At 40.9% G+C, this 25,218-nt stretch overlaps 2 protein-coding genes across 6 annotated transcripts; one reads left to right on the forward strand and one right to left on the reverse strand.

The window, feature by feature from the left end:
- Window positions 1-25: 25 nt before the first annotated feature.
- LOC146665907 (annexin A3-like) lies at window positions 26-8,290 on the reverse strand. The gene is made up of 14 exons (XM_085413698.1): window positions 8,150-8,290; window positions 7,746-7,785; window positions 7,611-7,658; window positions 7,430-7,517; window positions 6,537-6,631; window positions 6,300-6,413; window positions 4,893-4,983; window positions 4,686-4,765; window positions 4,300-4,356; window positions 3,851-3,944; window positions 1,378-1,473; window positions 1,219-1,277; window positions 396-518; window positions 26-261 (listed from the first exon to the last, which is right to left on the reverse strand). Exons 2-14 carry the CDS (start codon window positions 7,755-7,757, stop codon window positions 202-204), a joined length of 1,017 nt encoding a protein of 338 aa, XP_085269824.1. The 5' UTR covers window positions 7,758-7,785; window positions 8,150-8,290; the 3' UTR covers window positions 26-201.
- Window positions 8,291-9,470: 1,180 nt separating this feature from the next.
- LOC146665908 (ER degradation-enhancing alpha-mannosidase-like protein 3) lies at window positions 9,471-23,545 on the forward strand. 5 transcript variants are annotated; one of them, XM_085413702.1, is made up of 21 exons: window positions 9,471-9,622; window positions 10,216-10,667; window positions 10,774-10,819; window positions 11,434-11,534; window positions 14,176-14,215; window positions 14,309-14,421; window positions 14,606-14,759; window positions 14,912-15,046; window positions 15,158-15,263; window positions 15,380-15,477; window positions 15,588-15,713; window positions 15,808-15,891; window positions 15,991-16,074; window positions 16,262-16,386; window positions 16,530-16,695; window positions 18,295-18,452; window positions 18,544-18,661; window positions 19,482-19,655; window positions 19,901-20,066; window positions 20,182-20,373; window positions 21,471-23,545. In XM_085413702.1, the coding sequence occupies exons 2-21, from the start codon at window positions 10,501-10,503 to the stop codon at window positions 21,689-21,691; spliced, it is 2,574 nt and encodes an 857-aa protein (XP_085269828.1). In that variant the 5' UTR covers window positions 9,471-9,622; window positions 10,216-10,500; the 3' UTR covers window positions 21,692-23,545. The 5 variants fall into 5 exon arrangements, with proteins under 5 accessions (XP_085269828.1, XP_085269827.1, XP_085269829.1 ...); XM_085413701.1 differs by lacking the exon at window positions 9,471-9,622 and adding an exon at window positions 9,800-10,088; XM_085413703.1 differs by lacking the exon at window positions 9,471-9,622 and adding an exon at window positions 9,809-9,921.
- The last annotated feature ends 1,673 nt before the right edge of the window (window positions 23,546-25,218 follow it).

Below are 25,218 nucleotides of genomic sequence, written 5' to 3' on the forward strand. Positions count from 1 at the left end.
AACAGATATCAGTCAAACATTTAAGCGCTATTATTGGGTTTAATAACTTCATGAAAATTAGTTACATTTCCTAACTAGTTCAATCAATCATATCAGTATGAAGTTATTCTTGAGATAAGTAGCTGGTCGCTACGTCAGGAACAGGTCATCATAGCTGCTGTGATGTAAAGCTGAACGACCCAACAAAGGAGCTGGTACGAGTTATTCGTCTTGGCCACACAGACACTTGAGTGTTTTTCCATAATCACCGGACACTTCAGACTACACAAGGATGGGGAGAGATAAACGAAAGGAATTGGGTGTTTGTGACACACACCACAATAAACAAAAGTTAACATTTAAACATGTTTATGTTAATGTTATAAATTCATAACATAACTCCTGTTAATACTGACCTCTAGCTGACTGTAGAGGGAACATCCAAACAGCTTCTTGTACTCTACTTTGATGTCTATCAAATCGATCTCTGAGCGACTGACGAATATCCTGGTCAGAGTGCACTCTGTGGTCCCTGCACCCTGGACCAAGTATAATTTGGAAAACAAAGACATTCGTCCTTTAAGCCAGGGGCTTCAAACTCTGGCTAGACATGGTATGGCATGCGTTAATTTCGTATTGTTCCACATAGAAAAATGGTCTCAACAAGATACAATGCAGGCTACCTTACAGGTAAGAACCTGTTTTACAACTTCTGACAGGATGGCATATTTAATTAAAATAAATTATAATCAAAATGAAAGTTAAAATTTGTTCATATTTCTGTCTGACATGGGCATGAACTCAATGATGTAGCTTGTTACTATGCAGACTTCTGGTTTTACATTGCAGTGATGCTGCACTAGTGCGTTTGGTTTGGCATGTGCACAGACAGACATGCTATGCAGATAGTTATGACCAGATTTCCCATAATTTATAGACATTTATATGCAGGCCCGATTGAAATCTACAAAGGGCCACATAAGTTAGGCTACGCTTCCTTATTCAGACTGTTGACACATTTCAGCCAGTGTTGGCTGTGCTGGTCAAATCACTAACAGTAGAATGTGGTCAGCATTCCTTTCCACATCACTGGTGACCAGTACAGTCTGCTGTGACTGAAAGGGTATGATGCAACCATACAGAATGTGAATTTTGCTGGGCAGACATTTCTGATGTGCATAGAGGTTTAGAAAGGCCATCATGACACAGATGGACAAACTGACCAGTTGCACAACTCACCTTCATGCTCTTGAAAAGCCTCTCAGCGAGGTATGCTGGGACGTTCTGCACACACTTAACTAAAAGAAATGAGTTCATATATTATTTTTAAATTAACTTAAATGCTCAGACAAGGAAGACATCGATAACAACAAGGCAGTGATGTAATATTTTGCTCACCAACAGCCACAAGTAGTTTCTCCAGGTTTCCAGACATCTCGCTCTTAATGCTCTCCTGCAGAGTCTTCTTGCTAATATTCTTGTACTCAATCAGAGCTGCCAAAATACATTGAGCTGAGATTATTTTTCTCACATTGAACTTGTAATATACTTTTATTTTTTGCCAATTTGGTAGCGGTTCACAGTGGGATGCGTATCTGCTGGTAGGTTCATCACAGCCCATTTTCGTGATTCAGTTTAAAATGAGCTTTTGTGGAGCTCCTCGGTTCATTGCCTGTCTGAAACAAGCAATTTCTTTAAGCCAGCTTTCTTCTGACCAACAGTGCCATGTTAATACAGGGAGTGCAGAATTATTAGGCAAATGAGTATTTTGTCCACATCATCCTCTTCATGCATGTTGTCTTACTCCAAGCTGTATAGGCTCGAAAGCCTACTACCAATTAAGCATATTAGGTGATGTGCATCTCTGTAATGAGAAGGGGTGTGGTCTAATGACATCAACACCCTATATCAGGTGTGCATAATTATTAGGCAACTTCCTTTCCTTTGGCAAAATGGGTCAAAAGAAGGACTTGACAGGCTCAGAAAAGTCAAAAATAGTGAGATATCTTGCAGAGGGATGCAGCAGTCTCAAAATTGCAAAGCGTCTGAAGCGTGATCATCGAACAATCAAGCGTTTCATTCAAAATAGTCAACAGGGTCGCAAGAAGCGTGTGGAAAAACCAAGGCGCAAAATAACTGCCCATGAACTGAGAAAAGTCAAGCGTGCAGCTGCCAAGATGCCACTTGCCACCAGTTTGGCCATATTTCAGAGCTGCAACATCACTGGAGTGCCCAAAAGCACAAGGTGTGCAATACTCAGAGACATGGCCAAGGTAAGAAAGGCTGAAAGACGACCACCACTGAACAAGACACACAAGCTGAAACGTCAAGACTGGGCCAAGAAATATCTCAAGACTGGTTTTTCTAAGGTTTTATAGACTGATGAAATGAGAGTGAGTCTTGATGGGCCAGATGGATGGGCCCGTGGCTGGATTGGTAAAGGGCAGAGAGCTCCAGTCCGACTCAGACGCCAGCAAGGTGGAGGTGGAGTACTGGTTTGGGCTGGTATCATCAAAGATGAGCTTGTGGGGCCTTTTCGGGTTGAGGATGGAGTCAAGCTCAACTCCCAGTCCTACTGCCAGTTTCTGGAAGACACCTTCTTCAAGCAGTGGTACAGGAAGAAGTCTGCATCCTTCAAGAAAAACATGATTTTCATGCAGGACAATGCTTCATCACACGCGTCCAAGTACTCCACAGCGTGGCTGGCAAGAAAGGGTATAAAAGAAGAAAAACTAATGACATGGCCACCTTGTTCACCTGATCTGAACCCCATTGAGAACCTGTGGTCCATCATCAAATGTGAGATTTACAAGGAGGGAAAACAGTACACCTCTCTGAACAGTGTCTGGGAGGCTGTGGTTGCTGCTGCACGCAATGTTGATGGTGAACAGATCAAAACACTGACAGAATCCATGGATGGCAGGCTTTTGAGTGTCCTTGCAAAGAAAGGTGGCTATATTGGTCACTGATTTGTTTTTGTTTTGTTTTTGAATGTCAGAAATGTATATTTGTGAATGTGGAGATGTTATATTGGTTTCACTGGTAAAAATAAATAATTGAAATGGGTATATATTTGTTTTTTGTTAAGTTGCCTAATAATTATGCACAGTAATAGTCACCTGCACACACAGATATCCCCCTAAAATAGCTAAAACTAAAAACTACTTCCAAAAACATTCAGCTTTGATATTAATGAGTTTTTTGGGTTCATTGAGAACATGGTTGTTGTTCAATAATAAAATTATTCCTCAAAAATACAACTTGCCTAATAATTCTGCACTCCCTGTTTAAACTGTCTGGATCTGCTGTGGTGACAGCAAGTACCTTAGATGGCCCTGAATGAATAAGAATATCCCCTCTCACTAGCATAATACAAAGCCAAGAATTAGAAAAAAGTGTCTGAAACAAACCAATTAGAGCGTCCCAAAGCAGAAAAAAAAAAAAAAAAAAAAAAAAAGAAGCATAAGTTCACTTCAAGAGCCCACAGAAGATGAATGACTTTGCTTATTGCACCATCATGAGATTGGATCTTTGGGTTTTTGTGTCTTGAACTTGATCACATAGATACTGCCTCAACTAATGGAGTCTATGTATAATGTTTTTGATCAGGTGTCAGTGAGAATAAATCCTGATTAAATGCCTTTTAGTGTCACCATGGCATTTGACTAAAAATCTACTAACCAAATACGCTTCCATCAGCCTTAGCTTTCTTAGTTTTAAATGGCATACTTGCACTGTCAAGGTGAGCATGTTAGCATGTTGCTCTTGATAAACAGCCTCAGAGAGTTGCAAGCACGGCTGTAAACTCTTAGTACTATTTCTAAGATGCTATTTATCCACAGGATGAATGATAGGTCAGGGATCAACCCACTTTGCCTGAGCTGGGGAACACTTCTGTGGCACAGGATGTCAATAAACTTCCCCTCGTCGGTTCCCCACTTCTTCTCTCCTGCTTCATACAAGGCCTGCATGGATTCAGAAAAGGTATGAGTATAATATTGTTGGACTACACTAAAAAAAGAAAAAGTAAAAAAGAAAAACACACAGAGTCAAAGTTCAACGCAAGCACACTAGATTAACTGAATCCAACATGAGAAAATTTCAACATGCTTTCAACATAGGTGCAGGTTGAAACTTGCATCACCCAGCAAGGTGCGTTAGCTGAGATGAGCGATGCCACCAAACTCTGAATGAATTAACCTAAAAATGTGAAAGAGAAAGCTGCTATTTAAAATGTTTGTACTGCAGTAACACAAAAGTTACCTCAGTTTGAAAAGCAAGTGTTTATACACAAATGAACCAAACGTAAAAAAAGTGTACCTTAGCATCAGCTTTTGCTTTGGCAGCATCCACGCTGGTGGTCTCATCTCTCTTCCCCTGTAGGGAGGACGGGTTTGTGAGGCGAAGAGAAAAAAAAGAAACTTTGAAATAGGCTATAATGATATCCTCACAATTCAATATTCTAAATAAACAATGTAACTTAAAAATGGCGCAACTCATTTAGCTCACACAGGACATTATTTGTATTTCCTGCATTTCTTCCTACAATCAGTATTTGGATATGAAGAAATCAAGGTGCTTTAAGAGTATATTTCTAAAACATAAACACTCACTACACACCTGCTGACTGCAGTAAATTTCAATGTGGTTGTGGTTCTTATTTGTTGGGAATGTTATGTCATCTGCTGTAATTTCATGTGCTATACCTCGGCCAAGATCAGCAGTGCTTTTCCATAATCTCCAGATACCTCCGACTGCAGGTCGTGAATCATCGCTCTTCCCGTTTCTCCAGTGAGACAGCGGAATACATGACAATTTCACAATACCGTAGTACATCACAAACAGCTGCCAACTCATTTATGATTTCAGTTTCATCAGATATAGTTGAAATACTGTGTGTTAAAATGTCCTACTTGCTAGGTATGCTTCAGACAGTTCTCGGATCTGCTTGTTGGATCTCGAAGCAAATATTTCTGTCAGAGTGCTTTCTGTGGTCCCTGCACCCTGTATGCACAAGGATATACAAATGAATAAATAAATGATAATGTCAAAACAATACAGTTTAATAAATCTGAAGATCAGGCTCTTATGAACCCGATGTTGACATGTGCTGTATAAATAAAAAAATATCATAGTGAACTGTTGTTTAAAGTCCAAACCATAAGTATAGCAAAATTAGATTAGATTAGCATTTATTGTCTACTTAGAAGAAATTTCCTTGGACAAGTGAGTGGAACATATCATGTAAGATAACACACACACACCCACACAAATAAACGCCAAACACTCATTTACAATTTCACCTACTACCAAACAATAATTTGACTGATAATGGCACTAGAGAAAACGTAAACCTTTTAAACTCACGGATTGGTACCCTGAACCTTTTTCCTGAGGGCATCTAGTCATCCTCATTATAAAGGATGTAATTTTTTCCTTAATTTTTAGACCCTGTTTTACACAGACTCTTCAAATATCTTCAGGAGGGTAGATGAAGAGAGCATCCCAGTTATCAGCCCTTTAAATCAAATGTTGAATTTGGGATCTGAGCTTGACTGAAAGATTGCCAAACCAGTAATACCATAACGGATATTAGAGTCAATAGTTGCCCTATGGAAGAGCGACACAATATTTATCCACTCCATGGACACTAAGCCTTCTTAAAGCACTGACTAATTTGTGCACACACATGCTCCACATGATGAAGCCGCTGTAACTGGCAATCAAAGTGAACCCCTTAAAAGTCGTCACTTGTTCAGCCTTTTCTCCACTGGGGTGGCTGTAGCTCAGGTGGCAGAGCAGGTCAGCCACTAATCAGAAGGTCGGTGGTTCAATCCCAGGCTGCATCCTGGCTGCATGCCAAATCTTGGGCAAGATACTAACCCCATGTTTGCCTACTGGTGGTGGTCAGAGGGCCCGGTGGCGCCTGTGTCCGGCAGCCTCGCCTCTGTCAGTGCGCCCCAGGGCAGCTGTGGCTACAATGTAGCTTGCCATCGCCAATGTGTGTGTGAATGACTAATGACTAAAGTGCTTTGGGGTCCTATGGACTAGAAAAGCGCTATACAAATGCAGGCCATTTACCATTTAATTAAAACCGGGCTGTAATCTCCAATAGATCTTCTTTCTTTAATATTCTTTACATTTAGCATTAAGTTTAACATTATACTCAATCCAAACAAATCTTTAGTGAACAAATTATAGTGCACGTCAAATTTAGAAATTCTTTTTGTAACTTATTTCTTCAATCACTGAGTAAGTCACCTTTTAGAAAATTGTTTTAAAAACATGATTCAAATTATCTTAGTTTAACAAAGTCTTACCTTCATAGCTTTGATGACTTCCTGGCAGTCATAGAGAGCAGGAGGCGTTACCAAGGCTACTAACACATCTTCAAAGTCTCCACGAGTGTCACCCTTCAGGTCATCTATTAATGTCTAATTGGGAGGAATAAAATCAAGTCCTGCACCAATAATGACAAACTCAATTTGGCCTTTGTCTGTGTCAACATCAAAGAAAGAAAAAGCTTGAAAATTAAACAGGCAAGTGTATTTATATACCCTTCCTGTGGCTTTCTCATAAGCCTTGGCGATGAGCTGACGCTGAGCACTGCTTCTTTGGGTCAACACATCAATCAGAGTCTTTTCTGTTGTACCTTTGAAGAAAACAACACCAAGCGAACTTTTAATTCTTTCAATTTTTTTTAAAAAAAGTGTAGAACTTTCATCAAATTGTCATTTTACTTCATGTCCATTATCAACCTCCTATTGTATGGTGAGAGTGAACTGAACTGGATCTCCTTCTTTCAGCTGCTCAAAGCAGATCATCTGCTTCCATCTCACCATGTCGCTAGCATCCTCCTCTCTCACACCAACTCTCTGTATGTCCTCCTTCAATTCATCTATGAACCTTCCTCTTTGCCTCCTTGCTGGGAGCTCCATCTTCAGCATCCTCTGCACATGTCCAAACCATCTCAGCCTTGCCTCTTTTGTCTCCAAACATCTCAAACTGAGCTGTCCGTCTGTTGTAATCATTTCTATTTTCTTAAGAGAGTCCATCCTGGTCACTCCCAAGAAAATCTGAGCATTTTCAGCTCTGACACTTCCAGCTCAGCCTCCTGTCTTTTGGACAGTGCCTCTGTCTCCAAACCATACAACATAGCAGGTCTCACTACCATCCTGTAAACCTCCCTTAGCACTCTTGCTGCTATTTGAACTGGATAACAGATAAAGATTTCCCTAATGGTTCATCCACTCCATTTTGAACTTGAATGTATGGCTACTTTTCTTTTAGATTAATAAAGTACCTGAGTGTATATGTGAATGAGTTCACCTTGCTTTATACCTTTATACTGCAATAAAAAGGCACATGAGCACATTTGCCAAAGTGCTTTACATATCAGTCAGATATATATCTATAAAAATATATCAATGATGGTAAACCATTAGCTTACCAAGGCCCTCTATGGCCTTCCTGAGAGCAGACACATCTTCATCCACTTTGAAATTTGCCTTGTCCTTCACAGTTCCTCTTGCACTGGACTGATAGACACAGATGTATGCCAGTGAAAACTAATCCACAGGTAATAACTGTACCATGTATCATGCTATAAAAGAAGAGCAGGTTGTACTTACTGTCACAGTCAGTGAAGAGGGGTTGTCTAAGAGCAGGTCCAAGTCATCCTGAAACACAGAGAGGGTGACCGCCTTCATTTTCTCATATTTTGAGCCTACACGGATACAAACAGACATCTATGTAGAAGTACTTACCCAAACAGACATTCTGGTGGTTTAAGGGAGGCGTTTTACACTACAGAGAAGAAAGAAAATACACTATTAGCACCTTAATTGTGTTGTAATGTAGCATCTTAAGAGCTGACTCATGCTTTAATGGATTTTTTTCTAGCTGCAGATCGCCATTCCATCTAATCAGGGCAGCGCTTTTAAGGGCATTGATGTGGCATCACAAACAAATCTGTAGGGTACAATAATACAAAACTAACTAAAGTCGAGAGAACGTGCGCAAAAGGAACTACAGAAAAGCAAACAAGTAAGATCCGAATGTAGACGAGGCATATCTAAAGAGCAAATTTCCTTTAAAAAAAACAACAACAACAACACGCACATCCAGGAAGCTGATAAAAGTTTTAAAAATGTGTTCTTTTTCGTCTTACCAAGAAACAAGGAGAAGATTGAAGTCTGAGAACGAATTTCACAAACGCGTAAAAAGTCGCCACACCTTTCAAAGGGGTTGATAAGCAACGCCCACTGTGGGCTGGAGTACAGTGAATCACAGAGTACGTCTCTCATGAACTCCTCACTCCTGCAGAGTAAGAGTACAGCAGGTTACCACAGAAATAAAGCAAGAGAGATTACGACAGGCTGACGACTTTGCGCAACAGCCGAACTAACTGCATTTCTGACATATTTTGGATTCCATTTAGTACCCTATTTAAACACCTATTATCTATAGGCAGTAATTTGCAGATCCTCTCTTTGATTTTATATCTATGTAAATTTCCCATAAGTATGATTAAAATATATGTCGTTACGTTTTCTAACAAGTATGTGTTGATTAGATCTGTGTACTCGTTAAGCCCAAAGCAAATAAACGGATCAAATAGAGGGGATAGTAGAGTTAAAACAGTGAGAAAATATGAAGTACGACTTCTAAAGTAATGTCCATATGAGTAAATATATTTAGTTACATTTTTTAATCCAATCTAACAAACTTTTTAGCAGGTCTAAAGTCCATGGCAGGGTAAAAACATGAGTCAGAGAGAAGGAGGAAGGAAATGTGACAGGATGAATATGTGCTTTGGCCTTATCGCATAATTTCCTAAGCAGCCTAATGAGATTACAGATGTTTATCTAGCCTACATCCTTAATATTCAATATTCTTTCAGCACAGCTAAAATTAAATTATGCACGCAAATGTATTTACCTAGTAAATATGAGGCACGCGAAACCATATGTTTTATTATTAAGCAAAACAGAGAGGAGCACGTGGGCTTAGTTCAGCCTAGCCCAAATTCAAAGATGCCCTGCCTCCTGAGGCGCACCAGGCGGGTTTATGCATCCACAATTGTCAGGAGAGTGTGCCACTATGAAAACGGGACTGCTGATTTAAGTGAGATTATATAGCAGCAACAGCTAATGCATGGAAACATCCTGTGGTCAGATGTCTATATGAATAAAAAATGCGTAAATTCCAGGTGATGTGTGGAAGTAGGCTGATAAGAAAAGGAAAGGAGACAGCTGCGACATCTTTCGGTAAACTGGAGACACTACAGACCTTATTAGGAAAGGGACCATGAAAAAAGCAGGCATTAGGCTGCATTTCCTGGATGGATCTTGGGTGCTTTGTTTTTTAAAAATATAATCTAGATTATATTTTCCACCATGAGCTCTAAGTAATTCCCGTGGAAATGTAAAATCTCATGATTTTTACTTCCTTCCTTTTGCATGGTGCATCGATCTATTTTTCTGATAAGTGTGAATTTATATAAACGTAAATACATCAAAGTCTTTGGGACGTTACAAAAGGCCTCCTCGCTGACACCGCCTACCTTGTGAGGTTGCTGTTTCGCCCTAATTAAAGCCTTTAAGGAAGATTGCTGTTATAGCAATCTGACCTCTGTTACATGGTGAGTGAAACATAATCTTATTTTTATCCTTCTGAAATCTTAACTATAACCCGATGAACTAGAGGAAATAGAGGTGGGCGAAAGGAAAACAGATGCTCTACGTGGCACCAACTTATCCTGAGAGCTAAACTCGGGGAGAAATTTACCCACCATAGCCGGGTAGCGACAAAGCCTGTCAGCTCTCTGACAGCTCAGTACTATAGTGACACTTGGAGACGTGTCAGCGGCCCTTAAGAAAAGCTGTTTAGCACTCGTTTTCATTTAATACGGCGACTGGAGCATTCGTTCTTAATCCCAGAGTATGTTTTGGCCTGTTTCACTTTTATTTTTTAACGAGCGACCTCATTAGCTCACTAAATATCTTTGCCGAACTAGCGGCTGGATAGCCGACTAGCAACAGGGAACCTCCCAGTAGTATCATGGCTAGCGAGAATTAGCCACTCCATTTCACTGTGACATCACTTTGGTAACGTCTTAATATTTATTTTATTTTTTCCAGACTACCGCCTTTAAAAACAAGTGCACTACTAAACCTGTTCGGTCTTTCTGCGCTTAACCAGGGCTTCGTGCTTACTCTCGTTTTTCCTTTACAGGGAAGCTAACGTCACTTGCTGTCCCTTGTTTACATGAACACCGGTCATCTGGGGTGCTCTGAGGGCATGTGATGGTTGTAACAACACAGGATGAACTACAGAGAAACCGGGTTGTAAATACGGACATGGAACTTGGAGGTAGCTAACGTCGGCATCTCAGAGCCATTTCTCTGAGAAGATGACCTGGACTCTAAAGGAGGACAGCTGTGCCAGCTCCACTGTTTGACTTTGTGTGGGCGCTGGACGGAGAGCAGGAGCTTTGTTTGTCCCTGTTAAAAGTTTATCATGATGCAAAGCTACATGAGGACAACTGGAAACAAACAGTGCTGGGAATCGGCCTCTGCTTCTACCACAGGGATGATGTGGAAAACTCTCCTGGTCGTTAGTCTTTTCTGCTGGGGAAAGTGTCAAGAGAGCCAGAATATGACACCCGAGGAAAAGGGCGCAATCAGGTGATGAATGTTCACATAGACATATAAACAGTGAGTGCGCTTTTGTAAAATTATTGAAAGCATTTAACTTTTGCGTCTTTACCCGTTTTGTTTTTCTTCTGTGCAGGGACCAGATTGTTGAAATGTTTGATCACGCTTATGGCAGTTACATGGTAAGGTGTTCGTTACAGCATAATATTTGTAATTACCAGTAAGTTTATGTTTGCTTTTTGCAACAGTCCAGAGAAAAGACGAGTCAGTTGCTTCCAATTGGAAACGTGAATGCAAGCAAGCATGTTGGATTTGGTTGAGGTTGCTGTTAGTAATGCTGGAGAGGGTCAGACTCACCTGTGCCTTTATAGGATAACCAGAGTTGGACAAAGAGGCACGCACGACCTAAAGTGTGTGTGGTAGAAGTAAAAAGTAGATGTCCTTGTGACCTAACATAAATTAATCTAAGTGTATATTTAATATAGGTAGAGCAGCTAATGTTTAACTGATTATTGCATGTAAAAGGGCGATAAAGACGCAAAATTATCACTAAAAGGAGTTTAAACAAGTACATTCCTTAGTTAAACTGTCAAAGATTTCTTCAACTGAGTCCGCTAATAGTTTGAATATTTAGATGGAAAACTTAAGGGACATTGTTGAGTGAGAACTAACACTGTATGTGCCAGGTGAAGTGGGAGGTGTATAAGCTATTGATCTCCACCCATCCTTCCTCAATGAAACATTTTATGTGAAATGATAATGAAAGCATGGAGGCAAATGTTTGTTTCTGTTGTAGAAATATGCCTATCCAGCCGATGAGCTGATGCCTCTAAGCTGCAGAGGGAGAGTGCGTGGCCAGGAGCCCAACAGAGGGGACATAGATGACTCCTTGGGGAAGTAAGTAAATCGTTAATTGACATTTGGAGCATGAAAAGCATATACATTTAAATTCCTTCAAGCAGCAGCCAGACCAAAGTATTGCAGCAAAGGTTTGAGTGTGAGCAGTTTAAGATTAGCAGATAAAAGATGACCTGATTTCCAAATGGCATAAAGTAAGAGATGAGATATTTTTGATATTTTGAGCAAGATTACTTCATCATCTCTTATCTGCTGAGGTTCTGAAAGGACAACAAGATAACAGAGAGGGGAAGGGGGGGGTTGTCTACCCTGCATGATAAGAACCCTGATAAATCTTCCTGAAGGTCTTTTGCAGTCATAGAACAATTTTGATTCGGCTTTCTAGGAATCCTGTGAGTATTTTTTGCAGTAATTCTTTTGCTTTTCCAGACCACAACTTGACCATCACCATTCCTGTTGTTTGAGAAAAGAGCTTTGTGGGAACACTTTTATCCCCACTTTACAAATAAAATGAAAGTATTTATAAAATGTGTATCACCAATACTTTTCTAAAAATGACTCTGAACAGGATGTAGCTGTATCAAGCTACATGATATCTAGAAGTTATCTGACAGCTAAGATCTCTTTTGTAAACTTTCTTTCACTCCTAAAATCGACAGGGCAAAAGTGATACTCACAGTGCTTAAAATTCTATGAAAAGTATGTTTAATTTTCAATTTGAAGCCATTTAGAGATCATTTCATCTCCTGCTTGCTGAAGTAGTCACAGTAAGGAATTTTTGACAAGGGTGCAAAATGTTTTGCATGCCAAGTCTAATTTGTCTAATGCAGGGGTGTCCAACTCCAGGCCTCAAGGGCCTGGTCCTGCAGGTTTTACATATCACCCTGGGTCAACACACCTGGTCTAATGCTTCTGAGAATGATTTTGCATCCTTAAAGAAGACAGGAACTATAGTCTTGCCCTGCTATTCTCTTCAAAAATACCCTAGTATTCAGAGATGCTGAATGACCTGCTGGAGCGGGGGGGCTAGGAGGAGGAGTTGGCCGTCCGACTGCGGTCTGGAGTGTGGGGCCTTCCTGCTGCTGCGGAGTCGGGGCGGTCTGCCTCCCCCCACCGCAGGGAAAAGGGTAACACCACCTGGGTCTGGGTGCAGTTCCCCCCTCCAGGGGCAAGGGTACCTAGACCCGGTTTGTACAGTACGCTTGGGGAGTGTGATCTTATGTACATCGTCTCTTTATGTCTGTCTCCACGTTGGTTCAGTGTGGAGTAAGTGCATATGAGAGCATGAGGGTGGGAATGGATGTTTGTATCTGTGTGTGCCTGTATGTCTGTGTCTATATGTCAGGTTGGGTGTCAGACGCCACCTCTCTGGGGACATCTCAGGCCCTCCAAGGTTTGGAGGCCTATCTCCCCCTACCACCACTTCCCCTGCCAGTGGCGGACCCCCTCAGACATCGGTGCGTTGGTGGTTCTCTGTGTCCGGGGATGGGCGTCCAGGTACACACCGGCTCACTCCTTGGCGGCCGCTTATCGGGGCCTGGAGCCTGGGGCTCGCTTGGGCCACTTCGGAGGTGGGGTGCCCCTGGCCTCTCGGCCTGGGGCTCGGTCACTCAGGCGCAGCTGGCTGCCGGCGGAGCTCACGGGCGCGTCACTGCAACTCCCCCTGGCTTCTGCTCCGCGGCTGCTGAGTGAGCCCTCATCTGGGACTCTCCTCAGCTCTTTCTGGGACAGTGGCGCGGCTGCCCCTCTGTTGGTCTTCCTTGGTCTCTTGTGTTCTGGGGGCCTCTGGATGTCTGGAGTTCTGATCTCCTCCATACCTGCTTCATGCCCTGGAGGACGGGGCTGTGGCCCCCCCCACACCCTCTAGCAGATTATTACAAGAAGGAACCTTTTAAAAAACAAAAAACAAGCGCGTCCATGCTCACAGGTGTACACACGGGTGATCACACCCACAAACTGCACCCTTTTTGGCTCCTACCTCAGGGCACACTGTGTTCTGTTGGTCTTGTGTGCTGCACAGTGGTGTTTAGTGTTTGGTATTTGCTGTCGTATTCCCATGTATCATTGTGGTGTTGTTTGTTCTGTTGCTCTTGTTCTCTTCTGCTTGTTTTCTTTTTTCTTTCAGCAGGTGACCCAGGTGATTGATATATGCATTTTTTTCTTCTCTGCCCGTTCTGTTGGTTTTTGTTTTTTGCCCTCTTCTCAGCTGTTTCTCTTTCCCTCTTTCTTTCTCCCCTTCTTTCCCCCAGTCAAGTCTGTCCCGTATTCAGTAAGTGAAAATAAAAGAAACAATAAAAGGTGAATCAAATGGACCATTACGGCAAGGCTGGGATGGTCAATTTGGTAAAGTAAATCCGTTGGGCATCTTTCTTTGCCTTTAGACAACAATTCTGATGGCAAAAGAGCCAAACGGGACAGGCCAAAAGGAAAAAAAAAAAAGAGAGATGCTGAATGAGCCGCCAGTTTAAGCAATAAAACCAACAGGAAGGCATTAAATCGGCATCTTGGAGTGCCATACACAGATCTATGTACAACACGTGTTTTATAATGTAACATTTAGCTTCAGACTCAGCATGAGTCATTACAAATTTAACTGAATCAGTGGAAAGTAGGACACCAGCTATGCTGCACTCTGCTAGCTATCGACATGTCATAATATTCGTTTCCACCATCTTTTTAGGTTTTCTCTCACTCTGATTGACACCCTTGACACCCTGGTGGTAAGTATTTGATTTTCCTCTCATAAAAAAACAATATTGCTTTGCTTGTGTTTTTGAACAATTATTTCTTTCGCTCGCATGAATTTTAAACAGGTTTTAAACAAGCTTGATGAGTTTGAGGAGGCAGTGAAGAAGGCTGTGAGTGATGTACGCCTCGACAACGATGTGGTGGTGTCAGTGTTTGAGACCAATATCAGAGTTTTAGGGTATGAATCTTATGTATATATAATATATTATACAGCCTTTGTTATTTTCCTTAGATTTGTATTAACGGCTTTATTTGAAGTGCTTTTTTTCTTGGCTCATTATTCCAATTGTAGTATTTTTTGACATCAGTACATCGTTTTATTGTCACTGGAAAGAAATATCCTGAGTATTTCTTCTTCCCAGTGGGCTTTTAGGGGGCCATGTGATGGCTGACCTCCTACGGCAACGTGGGGAGAGGATGCAATGGTATCGTGACGAGCTCCTACATATGGCCAAAGAGCTGGGCCATCGATTACTGCCTGCCTTTAACACCACAAGTGGCCTTCCCTATCCTAAGGTAGTGCTTATTTTATTGTTAAATATCACAAACCTTATTGCAGATTCATTATATGCTATCTAGTTCTTCAAAATTAGGCACTAATAAACAACAAACGTGTTCCTCATTTTGCACAGTAACTGATATAATTTTTGCTGTATTTGGCTCACCAGGTAAATCTGCGCTACGGTGTCCTAAACCCACTTTCCCGGACAGGCACCGAGTCCGACACATGCACAGCATGTGCAGGAACAATGATCCTGGAATTCGCTGCCCTCAGCAGGCTGTCAGGAAACTCTGTGTTTGAGGTATTACCTTATTCTTCCTTCTTTTTTTCTTTTTTTTACTTTTTCATGTTAGGAATTATAGCTGAGTGTAGTTTTCACCTCAAAGAGTTTAAGCATGTAATACTTTTACAGGAACATGCAAGGAAAGCTCTGGATGTCCTCTGGGAGAGGCGACAGAGGGGAAGTGACTTGGTGGGGACTGTCATCAATATCCACAATGGAGAATGGGTCCGGAGGGGTGAGGCAGTTTAAACACAAAGATACACAAACATCGACAGCACTGGAATCATGCAGGTTCTCACACAAGCAGTGGAAATCGAGCCTTACTGAGTCTTGTCGCTTCTGTGTTTGCAGACAGTGGAGTTGGTGCTGGCATCGATTCATACTATGAATACCTGATGAAGGCGTACATTCTTCTGGGAGACAATGTCTTTCTGGACAGGTTCAACGTTGTAAGCATTCCTTGCTGTAACATCATTGTCTCACACAGTCTGTCATATTATAGTGTTTGAGCTGAAAACACTACAGTAATTATTTGTGTTTCTTGGTTTTTCCTCTACAGCACTACAGTGCCATTATGAAGTACATCAGTCAGCCTCCCCTGCTGCTCAATGTACACATGCACAACCCCACAGTGAGTGTGCGAAGCTGGATGGACTCTCTCCTGGCATTCTTCCCTGGCCTGCAGGTCTTAAGATGTGCTCAGTTAATCATATTGACTCTTTTAATAGTGAAAGAGTTTGTTGTTTATAGTTTCTAAAGTCCTGCTTTTGCTTATATAGGTTTTGCGAGGGGATCTGAAACCAGCCATTGAAACTCATGAAATGCTTTACCAAGTAACCAAACAGCACAAGTTTCTTCCAGAGGTAATGACTCAGTATTTGTATTCCTCTGTATCCCAGAACATTTCAGCAGTCAAGAAAAGTGGTACTAACCTCTTTTGTTTTTTGTTCATCTCACTGAAGGCTTTCACTACAGAGTTCAGAGTTCATTGGGGTCAACACCTACTGAGACCAGAGTTTGCAGAAAGCACCTACTACCTCTATAAGGTAACCCTGTATGTTTAATCTCTGTCACTACCAGTGTCGCTGATTAAATATATTGCATTTCCTTTGGTTGTAAAAGTTCAACTTTGTTAAAAGTTGGCAAATTTATACAAGTATTTTATTCCTTTTAAGGATATGAAGAGCTTATCCTGTAGGACATGTAGGTAAGATTATATTTTGATGTTTGCAGGCCACTGGTGACCCCTACTACCTCAGAGTGGGACAATCCATAGTGGAAAAGCTCAATGCCTATGCCAGAGTGCCTTGCGGGTTTGCTGCTGTGCAAGATGTCCGCACAGGGACACATGAAGACAGGTACTGTGTGAGGCGAACTCTGTTCTGAACATTTAAAAACTGAAAAGTGTAACCTTAAGTATCAGAAACAGATGTGACCATTTTTTTTTCTCCTTCTGATTTTTTTTTCTTTCTTCTATATATGTGGGCTTTTCTGTGTTTAGGATGGACTCGTTCTTTCTGGCTGAGATGTTTAAATACCTGTACCTAATGTTTTCTGAGAAGAGTCACCTGCCAATTGATATGGACGGCTACATTTTCACTACAGAGGCTCACCTCCTGCCTATATCTCTTTCCACCACTCAGCCACCTTGTCCAGGAAACGATACGGTGAGAGCGCTCACTTTGTCACAAACACCAGTGCAAATGTTATCTTCCTCTATTTTCTATACAAGCTTGTGTATACCAACCACTCTGTTAGGTCCACCTGTCAAATTGCTTTTTAACATGGATATCTAATCAGGCAATCACATGTCAACAACTCAATTCATTAAAGCTGCGTCCACAAAGTGAAGTGCCCATTGGAAATGCTTTTGAAGCTGACAGCTGGTTGCTTGTGGATATTCCAGGTTGCAGTTGCCTACGTGACCTTCTTAATATCTTCACCACCGGGTACTCATACTCTTGTCTATAGTCAACACGTACTGCTGAGAATCACTTCCAGGGTTGTATGCAGATTTAGTCACGTAGACCTGTTCTCGACTGTCTTCTTGAACTCAAATGGAGCAAGGTTGTACCCACCTTCTGATGGCTGCCTTCAGCAGGATAACACACCATGTCACAAAGCTCAGATCACCTGAAACTGGAATGAGTTCTCGGTTTTCAAAACTCCTCCGAAGTCACCAGATCTCAATCAAAAGCACCTCTGGGATGTGGTGGAACCAGAGATTTGCATCATTGATGTTGTTAAATCCTCCCAATTCTTTTGATCTTTGGGCTGAAGGAAGGACAATACTCGGTGTATAAATGCTCAATCAACAATCTTTTATTCCATACAATTCAACACTTTATGAGCATAAACCATCCGGAGGGGAGATGAGCGCGGGAGGGTGTCCGCCTGATCTCGAAGTGTCTGAGCGTTCCTCAGATTCTTATAGCTTCAGCCCCCCTCCACCTAGTCATAAAAGCTAAACATCCACATTCTTTCTCTCTCTCAGTGAGTCTAAGTTATGACCTTGGCTTCCTGTGCAGTGTGTTCTGTTCTTTTCTAATCAGACGAATAAGGCCATGACTCTCTGAAAACAGTATTTCTTATACCTCAGCAGTATAATGCATCATAAAACAATATCATTCATTCACAATAGATCAGCAGCTTAATGTAATACAAATCAGTTTAATAACTGTAATAGTTATCACCTTCTTCTAAGTCAGGAGAATAATGCAAACTAAAACTACATAATAATTTCACAATCTTTAATTAGGGGTCTAACGTGGCATAAGATAATATAATAATCTCACAATGTGCAGACAACGGATCTGTTGTAATTGTGTGATACTATCATGTCAATTTGGCCCCAGATCTCTGAGAAAAGTTTCCAGCACCTAATTGAATGAGTGCCATGAAGAATTGAGGCAAAAAGGAGGTCAAAAACAGTGCTACCTGGTTTGTTTGTATGTCTCACATTAGCACTGTCAAATTTTTACTAAATCTGACAGTGCTAATACTGATATTGTGATAACAGAAATTTGAAGAAAATGAGGATGGCAGCATGCCACCAGTCTAATTTATCTCAAACTTTGTTTTGTTTTTTAGTACAAAGGTTTGGGTTTGTAACAGAGAAGGAAGGTGATCTTAATTTAGTGAATATTGTAATTATTGTAAGTCTCACTTATATGACAGTGCTGTATATTTAGAAGTTAACAGCAAAACTCACTGGCATAGTTGTATAGTAGGTACATACTTATTTAAAGGTGTGTCTTGTTCTTCAGGAGACTGTTCGTATTTCTCAAGAAGAAGATCTGTTTACACACTCCTGTCCCAGCACTGAGACGTTATTCCCAAACAACCCGTCATTTGCCAAAACCATCAGGGACGGATACAAGTACCTCACTGGGGTGGGACGAGCTTTCCACCCTTTACCCATCAGGTGTGTCCAGCTGCAAGAGACTTTTGATTCCAGAGTAAATTCTCTGGTGGATTTGTGAAGTTATTTACCTGACTGCCTTCATACTTTGCAGGGAAATTGAACTTCCACTCCACGATAATGGCATGGAGCCAGTGGAGTTCTTTAAAAGCATGGGCATTTCTCTCACTCCACTGAACGAAGCCAATATGGGAGACACTGGAAGGCTTAAGGTATACACTGTTTACTTTGTACTCTAAATATGAACTGAAATGATGAGTTCAGGGTCAAAAATACGTCCGAAAATATACAATTACATGTAATTTTTTTTAATTCCACAGCCATTTTTTATACAATACTTCTTTTCAATATTTAATGCCATTGGTAAAACAAATTAAATTCAAATTGATTTAGTTTATTATTGTAAATGAATTAGTGCTCCAGCTGCAGTATTTTCATACTCCACCAGGAGGCACTGTCCAAACTCTGCGGATCAACGAGTATATTTTCTTCCATTATAGTTATCTAGTTTGTTATACTTGTCTTATAACGGTCCACTCTTTTAAAGCAAAATCTGCCTGAGATTTAGTTTAAATGTGAAGTTATGTATTTTAATGGTCCAACCCACTGATTCCCAAAGTATGTGCCAGTTGTATAGGTACTACAACCTAATTAAAAATGTTAATAGGAGGTGGTTAGGTTGTGTTATTACTCATTACACTAACCTAAATTTACTGCTCTTGTGTTGATGTTTGTGTACCAGTGGTAGTGGAGTCACACTCCTTAACATTTTGCATATGACTAGGTAGCATTAGCAATTTATAGCCAACAGTCTGTGTTGTTTGTGTGTGCGTGTGTTTTTTCTTTTTTTTTCTTAATTAAATGTTCAGGGAAATCCATCAGTTTGTCTTGTATTTTGCTTAGAGTGAAGATTGGCTGGTGCCACATGGGTATTTCTGGTTTTTAAGTGTGCTGCAGCACTCTTGACTTTGGGAATGGCTGACCTGACCAGCTCTTGTTTTCAATTGGGTCTCTAAATAATGATGTCTGCAGGAGCATAAAGGAGTTTACCGGGTAAAACTTGTAGCAGAATTGAGCCAGGCACCAGAGGAGGAGGTTGTGGTGCCTCATGTCGTTCAGCTCATATCCCCACCATTTCTGGGAAGGACGGTCCTCACTGCAGGACCTGCCAAATTTGGGATGGACCTCACCAAGCAGGAGCATGGGGTGAGATAACACACCACATAGTATCGGTGTCAAAGCTAGTGTAGCTTTCAGGAACAAAGACAGAAACATGTGTTTCATTGCAACAATGTGTTTGAATAGATTACAATCTGAGATAATTGATATAATATGAACTACTAATTAAAATTAATAATTTATGTATGCATTTTTGTTCTCTTGGTCTTGTTTAGTTCTTTTCTCTAACGTGCAAAGACAAAATCACATTAAAACAAACTCTTGTGCTGCAGGTGAAGGGAAGCATAGTGAAAGCTTCCCCCTACACTGCGTGTGGACCCATAGACAATGCAGCGGGCCTAAAAGGCCACATCGCTCTGGCACTAAGAGGTGACTGCATGTTTGCTGCAAAGGCTCGTTGGCTACAGAAGGCAGGAGCCATAGGAGCTATTTTCATAGGTGAGAGTCATTACCAGTTGAGCTGAAATCATTTGCTCTTATAGTATTTCTCAAAGTTTAGAATGAGTGGACTTCAAAGATGTTCATGAGCTCAGCATACGCCTTTGTTCCTCAGACCACCGTGAAGGAAGCAACAGCGAGGAAACCCCTCTCTTCCAGATGGTTGGAGATGGCGACTCCACTGAAGACATCACCCTGCCTTTAGTCTTCCTGTTCAGCCGTGAGGGTGCCGTGCTCACAGCTGCCCTGGAGAAACATCACAATGTGGATGTGCTGCTGCTGCCCAAAGAGAGGCAGCTCGGACGTGGTGAGCATCAGGAGGAAGATTAGATTAGATATAATATGTTTATGGTATTGTCAGCAAATCCCATGAACAGTTAAAAAATGACATTATAGTTTGGTTGGTCTTTTTTTTTTTTTTTTTAATGCTGTCCAACTTTTTGAGTCTCTTGGATAATTTGGCACGAACCCTGTTCAAAGCTGGCTGGGAGCCGGTGACTATTTTTAGAATTCATGTGGTACCGGTGATAGGTCTCTAATATCCTGTGGGGGAGCCACAGTGGATAGATTTTGGCACAGATTTTACACCCGCTGCCCTCCCGTTTATCTAACACCAGGTATACACTAGCTTGTGACCCCCTAATAGGGTCTACAGAATCAAAGGAAAATATTATTCAGATTTTTAATGCTTGTTGGAAACAAAAAGGATGTAGACTCATCAGATTTATACTTAATCATATGTTTTATAAAAGTCACTGTAAAGGTTAGGAAGAAAATTAGATAGCGTTGTTTTCAGAATTCATGCAGTGAAGAGTAGTAAAGATAATGCTGGGTGTATAATCTCTGTGATGTGACTCACCAATGTGTTAACAATAGACGTGAAAAAGTGTCTGCCTCACAGAAAATACTTACTATCATCTGTCACTTACCATTTTTATTGATTTTATATATTTAATGTTTGTTGAAAGGTGAAAAATATAGAATATCACCAGATATATACTTGATCAAATAGTGTCTAAAAGACACTGTGAAGGTTAGGAAGGCCTTTGTGCTTCTGTCCTTTAATAGATGTTTTAACTACACAGGATATGTTGTGCGTCATGGTTCCTCTGACATAATACAGAAATCAAACTTTATGTAGCATACAACAATGTATTTTCTTGTGGATTTGACATAGCTGTTGGTCCCAAATTGACCCAGAACATATAGCTATCATCATTTTATTATTGTTTTACTTGGTAGCAAAGTGCAGATTCACTATTTCAGTTGTTTTTAATTCAGGGTAATATAAAAATGGAATTGAAGTTGAGGACAAAATGAAATGATATGGAAAAACGTAGTTTGTGCTGCAGATGTGAGCTCTTCTCCTGTTTACGTGTGTCGTTGTCTGTCCTTGTACTACAGATAAAATGGAGAAACACGTCAGCATGAACCTAAAACTCCGCCTGGCAGAGGAGGGGGAGATGGAGGGGGGAGCAGCTAGCGGGCGCACCCTGGAGTTTGTCTTGGAGAATGACGAGGTGCTTCTTAAGGACGAGGGAGTAGAAGAACTGAGAGAAAAACAGCAGCAGTCATGCACAGAGGACAGTGACAGGACTCAACCCTCTCAAATCCCAGACTCTTAATGTCAGACCAAACACAAATCCATGAGCTGTGCTGATCCCGAACTTTGCTGCCACTGGTATCTTGTCAGGTTCTGGATGGAGTGTGCCTCAGAGCCCCTCACTGCCCTACAGCACAGGGAGCCCTCAGTGACACAACTGGCATGTTTACGCCTGTCTTGAAGGGTCTATATTTACCTTTCAGTCAAAGATTTGCAGATTCTGCTCCATGTGGTACAGGAAATGGTGGTTGAGGTGTGGCTTCTGATCTCATGAGACTAAACTTAGTAATATAAATCTAAAAGGATAGGCTGTTAATGTGTAAACCTAAACCTAACCTGTAGTTTTTGCTCCTGTGGGCCCATATGAAGTACATCCAGAGGAAACTGTAGATAAGGGTCCAAAAATGTCCTCAGCTACGGTTGTTATGCAATGCAGTGCATTTTTAGTATATATTGCACCTTTTCACTTTAACAAGTACTGTTTAGGCATTCATTGATAGAGAGTAGAATATTACATGGCCAGTAGGTGGTGTTAGCTACCAGAGCTTCTCGGTAATGTAATGCTGGCTGTTGAAGAACAGGAAGTTGGGTTAATTTAAAAACTATTTTCTTTCTTACTGGAAATCACTTCAGGGAATTTTAAGAGTGAATACAGTTTGCATTGATGAAGAGTGCGTGTGTGTTTGTGTGCGTGCGTGTGCGCCTGTGCGTGCTCTGCTTTTTTGCTACTATGTGAGCAGTGTCTGTGACTGTGTATGTGTGTGTATGTGTAATGACTAAAAAAAACCCTTGAAGGCATCTCGGTTAAAACGTCACAAGGCAAAAACGTATCCATCTTTACAAATTCAGAAAATCGGTACGATTTACCGTCATGAATCTTTTAAAGTTCAGCTTTCTAACCCAAAAATAGCCACACGGTTAAGTTGTAACTCACGTTTTCTTAGAAACACTGAAACTGTGATCAGAGGCGGTTTTCTTGCAAGCAGACACCCCTGGTTTCAGGTGCAGCGTCAAGGATTGTTGAGGCTGCTTTGCACTTTGAGACTTGTGGAAAATTGGGAAAAAAAGAATCATCCTATTATTACGTTTGTTTATGGTCAAATGTAATAACTCATTATGGTTATTTTTCATTGCATTTTCACTGTGTAACAATTGATTGTTTGTATCTTCCTTTAAATGCCAATTTTTTTTTTTTGCAATGCTCCTTTCAAAACACTGCAAATTGTCACGTTTATGAATAAGTGGATTGGGTGAAATTTTGGTGAGGTTTTTGGATCATCTAACATTTACCAGAGAAGAAAAGACCAACTGAATCCTACACATTTATGCCAGCGTGTGACTGAAATCTATAGTGGATGCATTTTGCATAAATTTACAAGCTGGGGTTCTGACTCTCACACACTCCTTGCATACTCACCTGTTTTACAGCATTAGGTTTACTTGTTATAACTTTGGATTAAAACTCAAAACACTGCATAACTATTTCATCCACACTAATAGTAGTTTGCTTGATTCTTAACTTTTGTGTAACATGGAAATGTGAGCTGTCATTTGTTCCTTACCTAACTGTAAAGTGCACCCTTTCCTGATGCTGCTGAGCTGATTTGAAGTCAGATATTTGTTTGGTCTTTTATAAGGCTGTGCCAACCTGTTTACCTCAGGACTGTGTATGTAAATGTTCATGCAGATAAAAGGACCATGCACCAAAAAATGGATTGTTCTTCTTTTAAATGATTTTCATGCTTCTTCTGCAACTCTGAGGTTTTTGTTGGATTGTGTCCTGCAGCTCATAAAGTGCCAAAAGAGAGATTATCTGAAATCACTTTCCAGGACATAAACTTAGACACATTTGTCAGTAAATTAAAAATCATAATTCCTAACCCAATCAACCAACCTATGTTTTTTTTTTTTTTTCTTTTTTCCATTACTCTGCATTTTTATCATCAGTGGCAGTTATGGTTTCCTATGAGGTCATAGGTTAAAGGATGTGGTTGCCATTTGCCTGTAGTAGGCTTTTGTGATTAATCATCCAGCGTAGTCTTTCTGATACTTTATTTCTCACTTCATACTGACGTATTTATCTGGTTAAAGACCTTTTGTGATTAGTTTTCCCTTTAAAAGTAGTTTAAAGTAATGTGTGCAGCTGTGTACACAGGTTGGAAATGCAATTTGATTGTAACACATTTCATATTAAGTACACACATCTTTGTAATTTTATGAATTTTTTAAAAATTTATTAGAAATATTGTGCAAGAGCAAAATAACTTCTTTATGTATATATTTTATGTACAGTTTGAGCTCAACAGAAAAGACACGTAACATCAGTTGCCTCCAAAACCCACATGCATCACATCCGTGCCACAGCACTGCAGCGGGTTGTGAGCTTTTAAAAAAAAAAAAGAATGCTGTCTGACTACCTTTGTCCGGGAAAAATGAGACAGACCTTGACACGTTTTTGTTCCAGAGGACTACGTGGCAAGAACGATGATGCCTGCGATGACATCAGTTATAATAGTGCTGCTGATGCTGTTTCACCCACAAAAAGCCCCGCCATGTAAGGACTCTGGACAGCTTTTAGAATAAAGAGGTTGTAATTGTTGAGTGGTAGTCCTAGAGCAATCTAATTTACTGCAAGACAAATGACATGTTGGGGGGTTTTGTGTGTGTGTGTGTCACAAAATACAGTATACCACAAATCCATTTGATTACACAGCTTTTTTTAAGTGCGTGTATAGTCATAGTAAAAAGAAAGTACAAGGGTTTTACATATCAGGACAGGAATCTGGTCTTTATCAGACCTTACAGTTAGATAAATACAACCTCATATGAAGTGGCAAACATGACATATTATAGCATCCATCCATCTTTCCACTTTGCTTATCCAATTAAGGGTTGTAGGGGCTGGAGCCTATCCCCTCTGGTGAGAGGTGGAGTACATCCTGGACCGGTCACCAGTCTGTCACACGGCTAACGCAGAGATAACCATTCACACTCACATTCACACTTTGGGCAATTTAGCTTCCCCAATTAACCTCACTCCACTAACTGCATGTTCTTGTACTGTGGGAGGAAGCAGAGTACCTGGAGGGAACCCACGCAGACCCAAGGAGAACATGCTGCCCTGATATAAGACACTTTGTCATTATTTATTTTATGACAGTTAAGCCATAATGCAGAAGCAGTGTGAAAAATTAAGTCGACCCAAACTGCTTTTATAGGAATTATGAGGGTAAGGAGCAGCCTGACCATAATGCATATCAGCACAAACAACTTGCACCAACTGTGAAATACGCTGGCAGAGAGGTAATGATCTGGGCTTGTTTTACAGCCACAGGACCCAGACACCGCGCAGTCACTGCTCTAGATTCTAGAGTCGATTGTGAGCCCTTCTGACCAGCAGCTGAAGCTTGGTCAGTATTGATCACACAGCAAATCTACAACAGAATGGCTGAAAAAGAAAAGAATCAAGGTGTTGCTGTGGCCCAGTCAAAGCCCAGGCCTCAGCCTGACTGAAACACTGTGGCGGGAATCGAGCTCTACATAAATGAA

This window comes from Rhamphochromis longiceps, linkage group LG7 (genome assembly GCF_057381845.1).
Source record: "Rhamphochromis longiceps isolate RC_006_pf linkage group LG7, R_longiceps_female_GT1.1, whole genome shotgun sequence".
NCBI classification, from domain to species: Eukaryota; Metazoa; Chordata; class Actinopteri; order Cichliformes; family Cichlidae; genus Rhamphochromis; species Rhamphochromis longiceps.

Coding starts and splice junctions, on each gene's coding strand:
- LOC146665907 (XM_085413698.1), bottom strand. Junction 4,984..6,299: donor AAGTCATCAAAGCTATGAAG/GTAAGACTTTGT, acceptor TTGTGCATACAG/GGTGCAGGGACCACAGAAAG. Junction 3,945..4,299: donor AAGCAAAAGCTGATGCTAAG/GTACACTTTTTT, acceptor GAATCCATGCAG/GCCTTGTATGAAGCAGGAGA.
- LOC146665908 (XM_085413702.1), top strand. CDS start 10,501: ATGATGCAAAGCTACATGAGGACAACTGGAAACAAACAGTGCTGGGAA. Junction 11,535..14,175: donor ATAGATGACTCCTTGGGGAA/GTAAGTAAATCG, acceptor CCATCTTTTTAG/GTTTTCTCTCACTCTGATTG. Junction 15,892..15,990: donor AGCACAAGTTTCTTCCAGAG/GTAATGACTCAG, acceptor ATCTCACTGAAG/GCTTTCACTACAGAGTTCAG.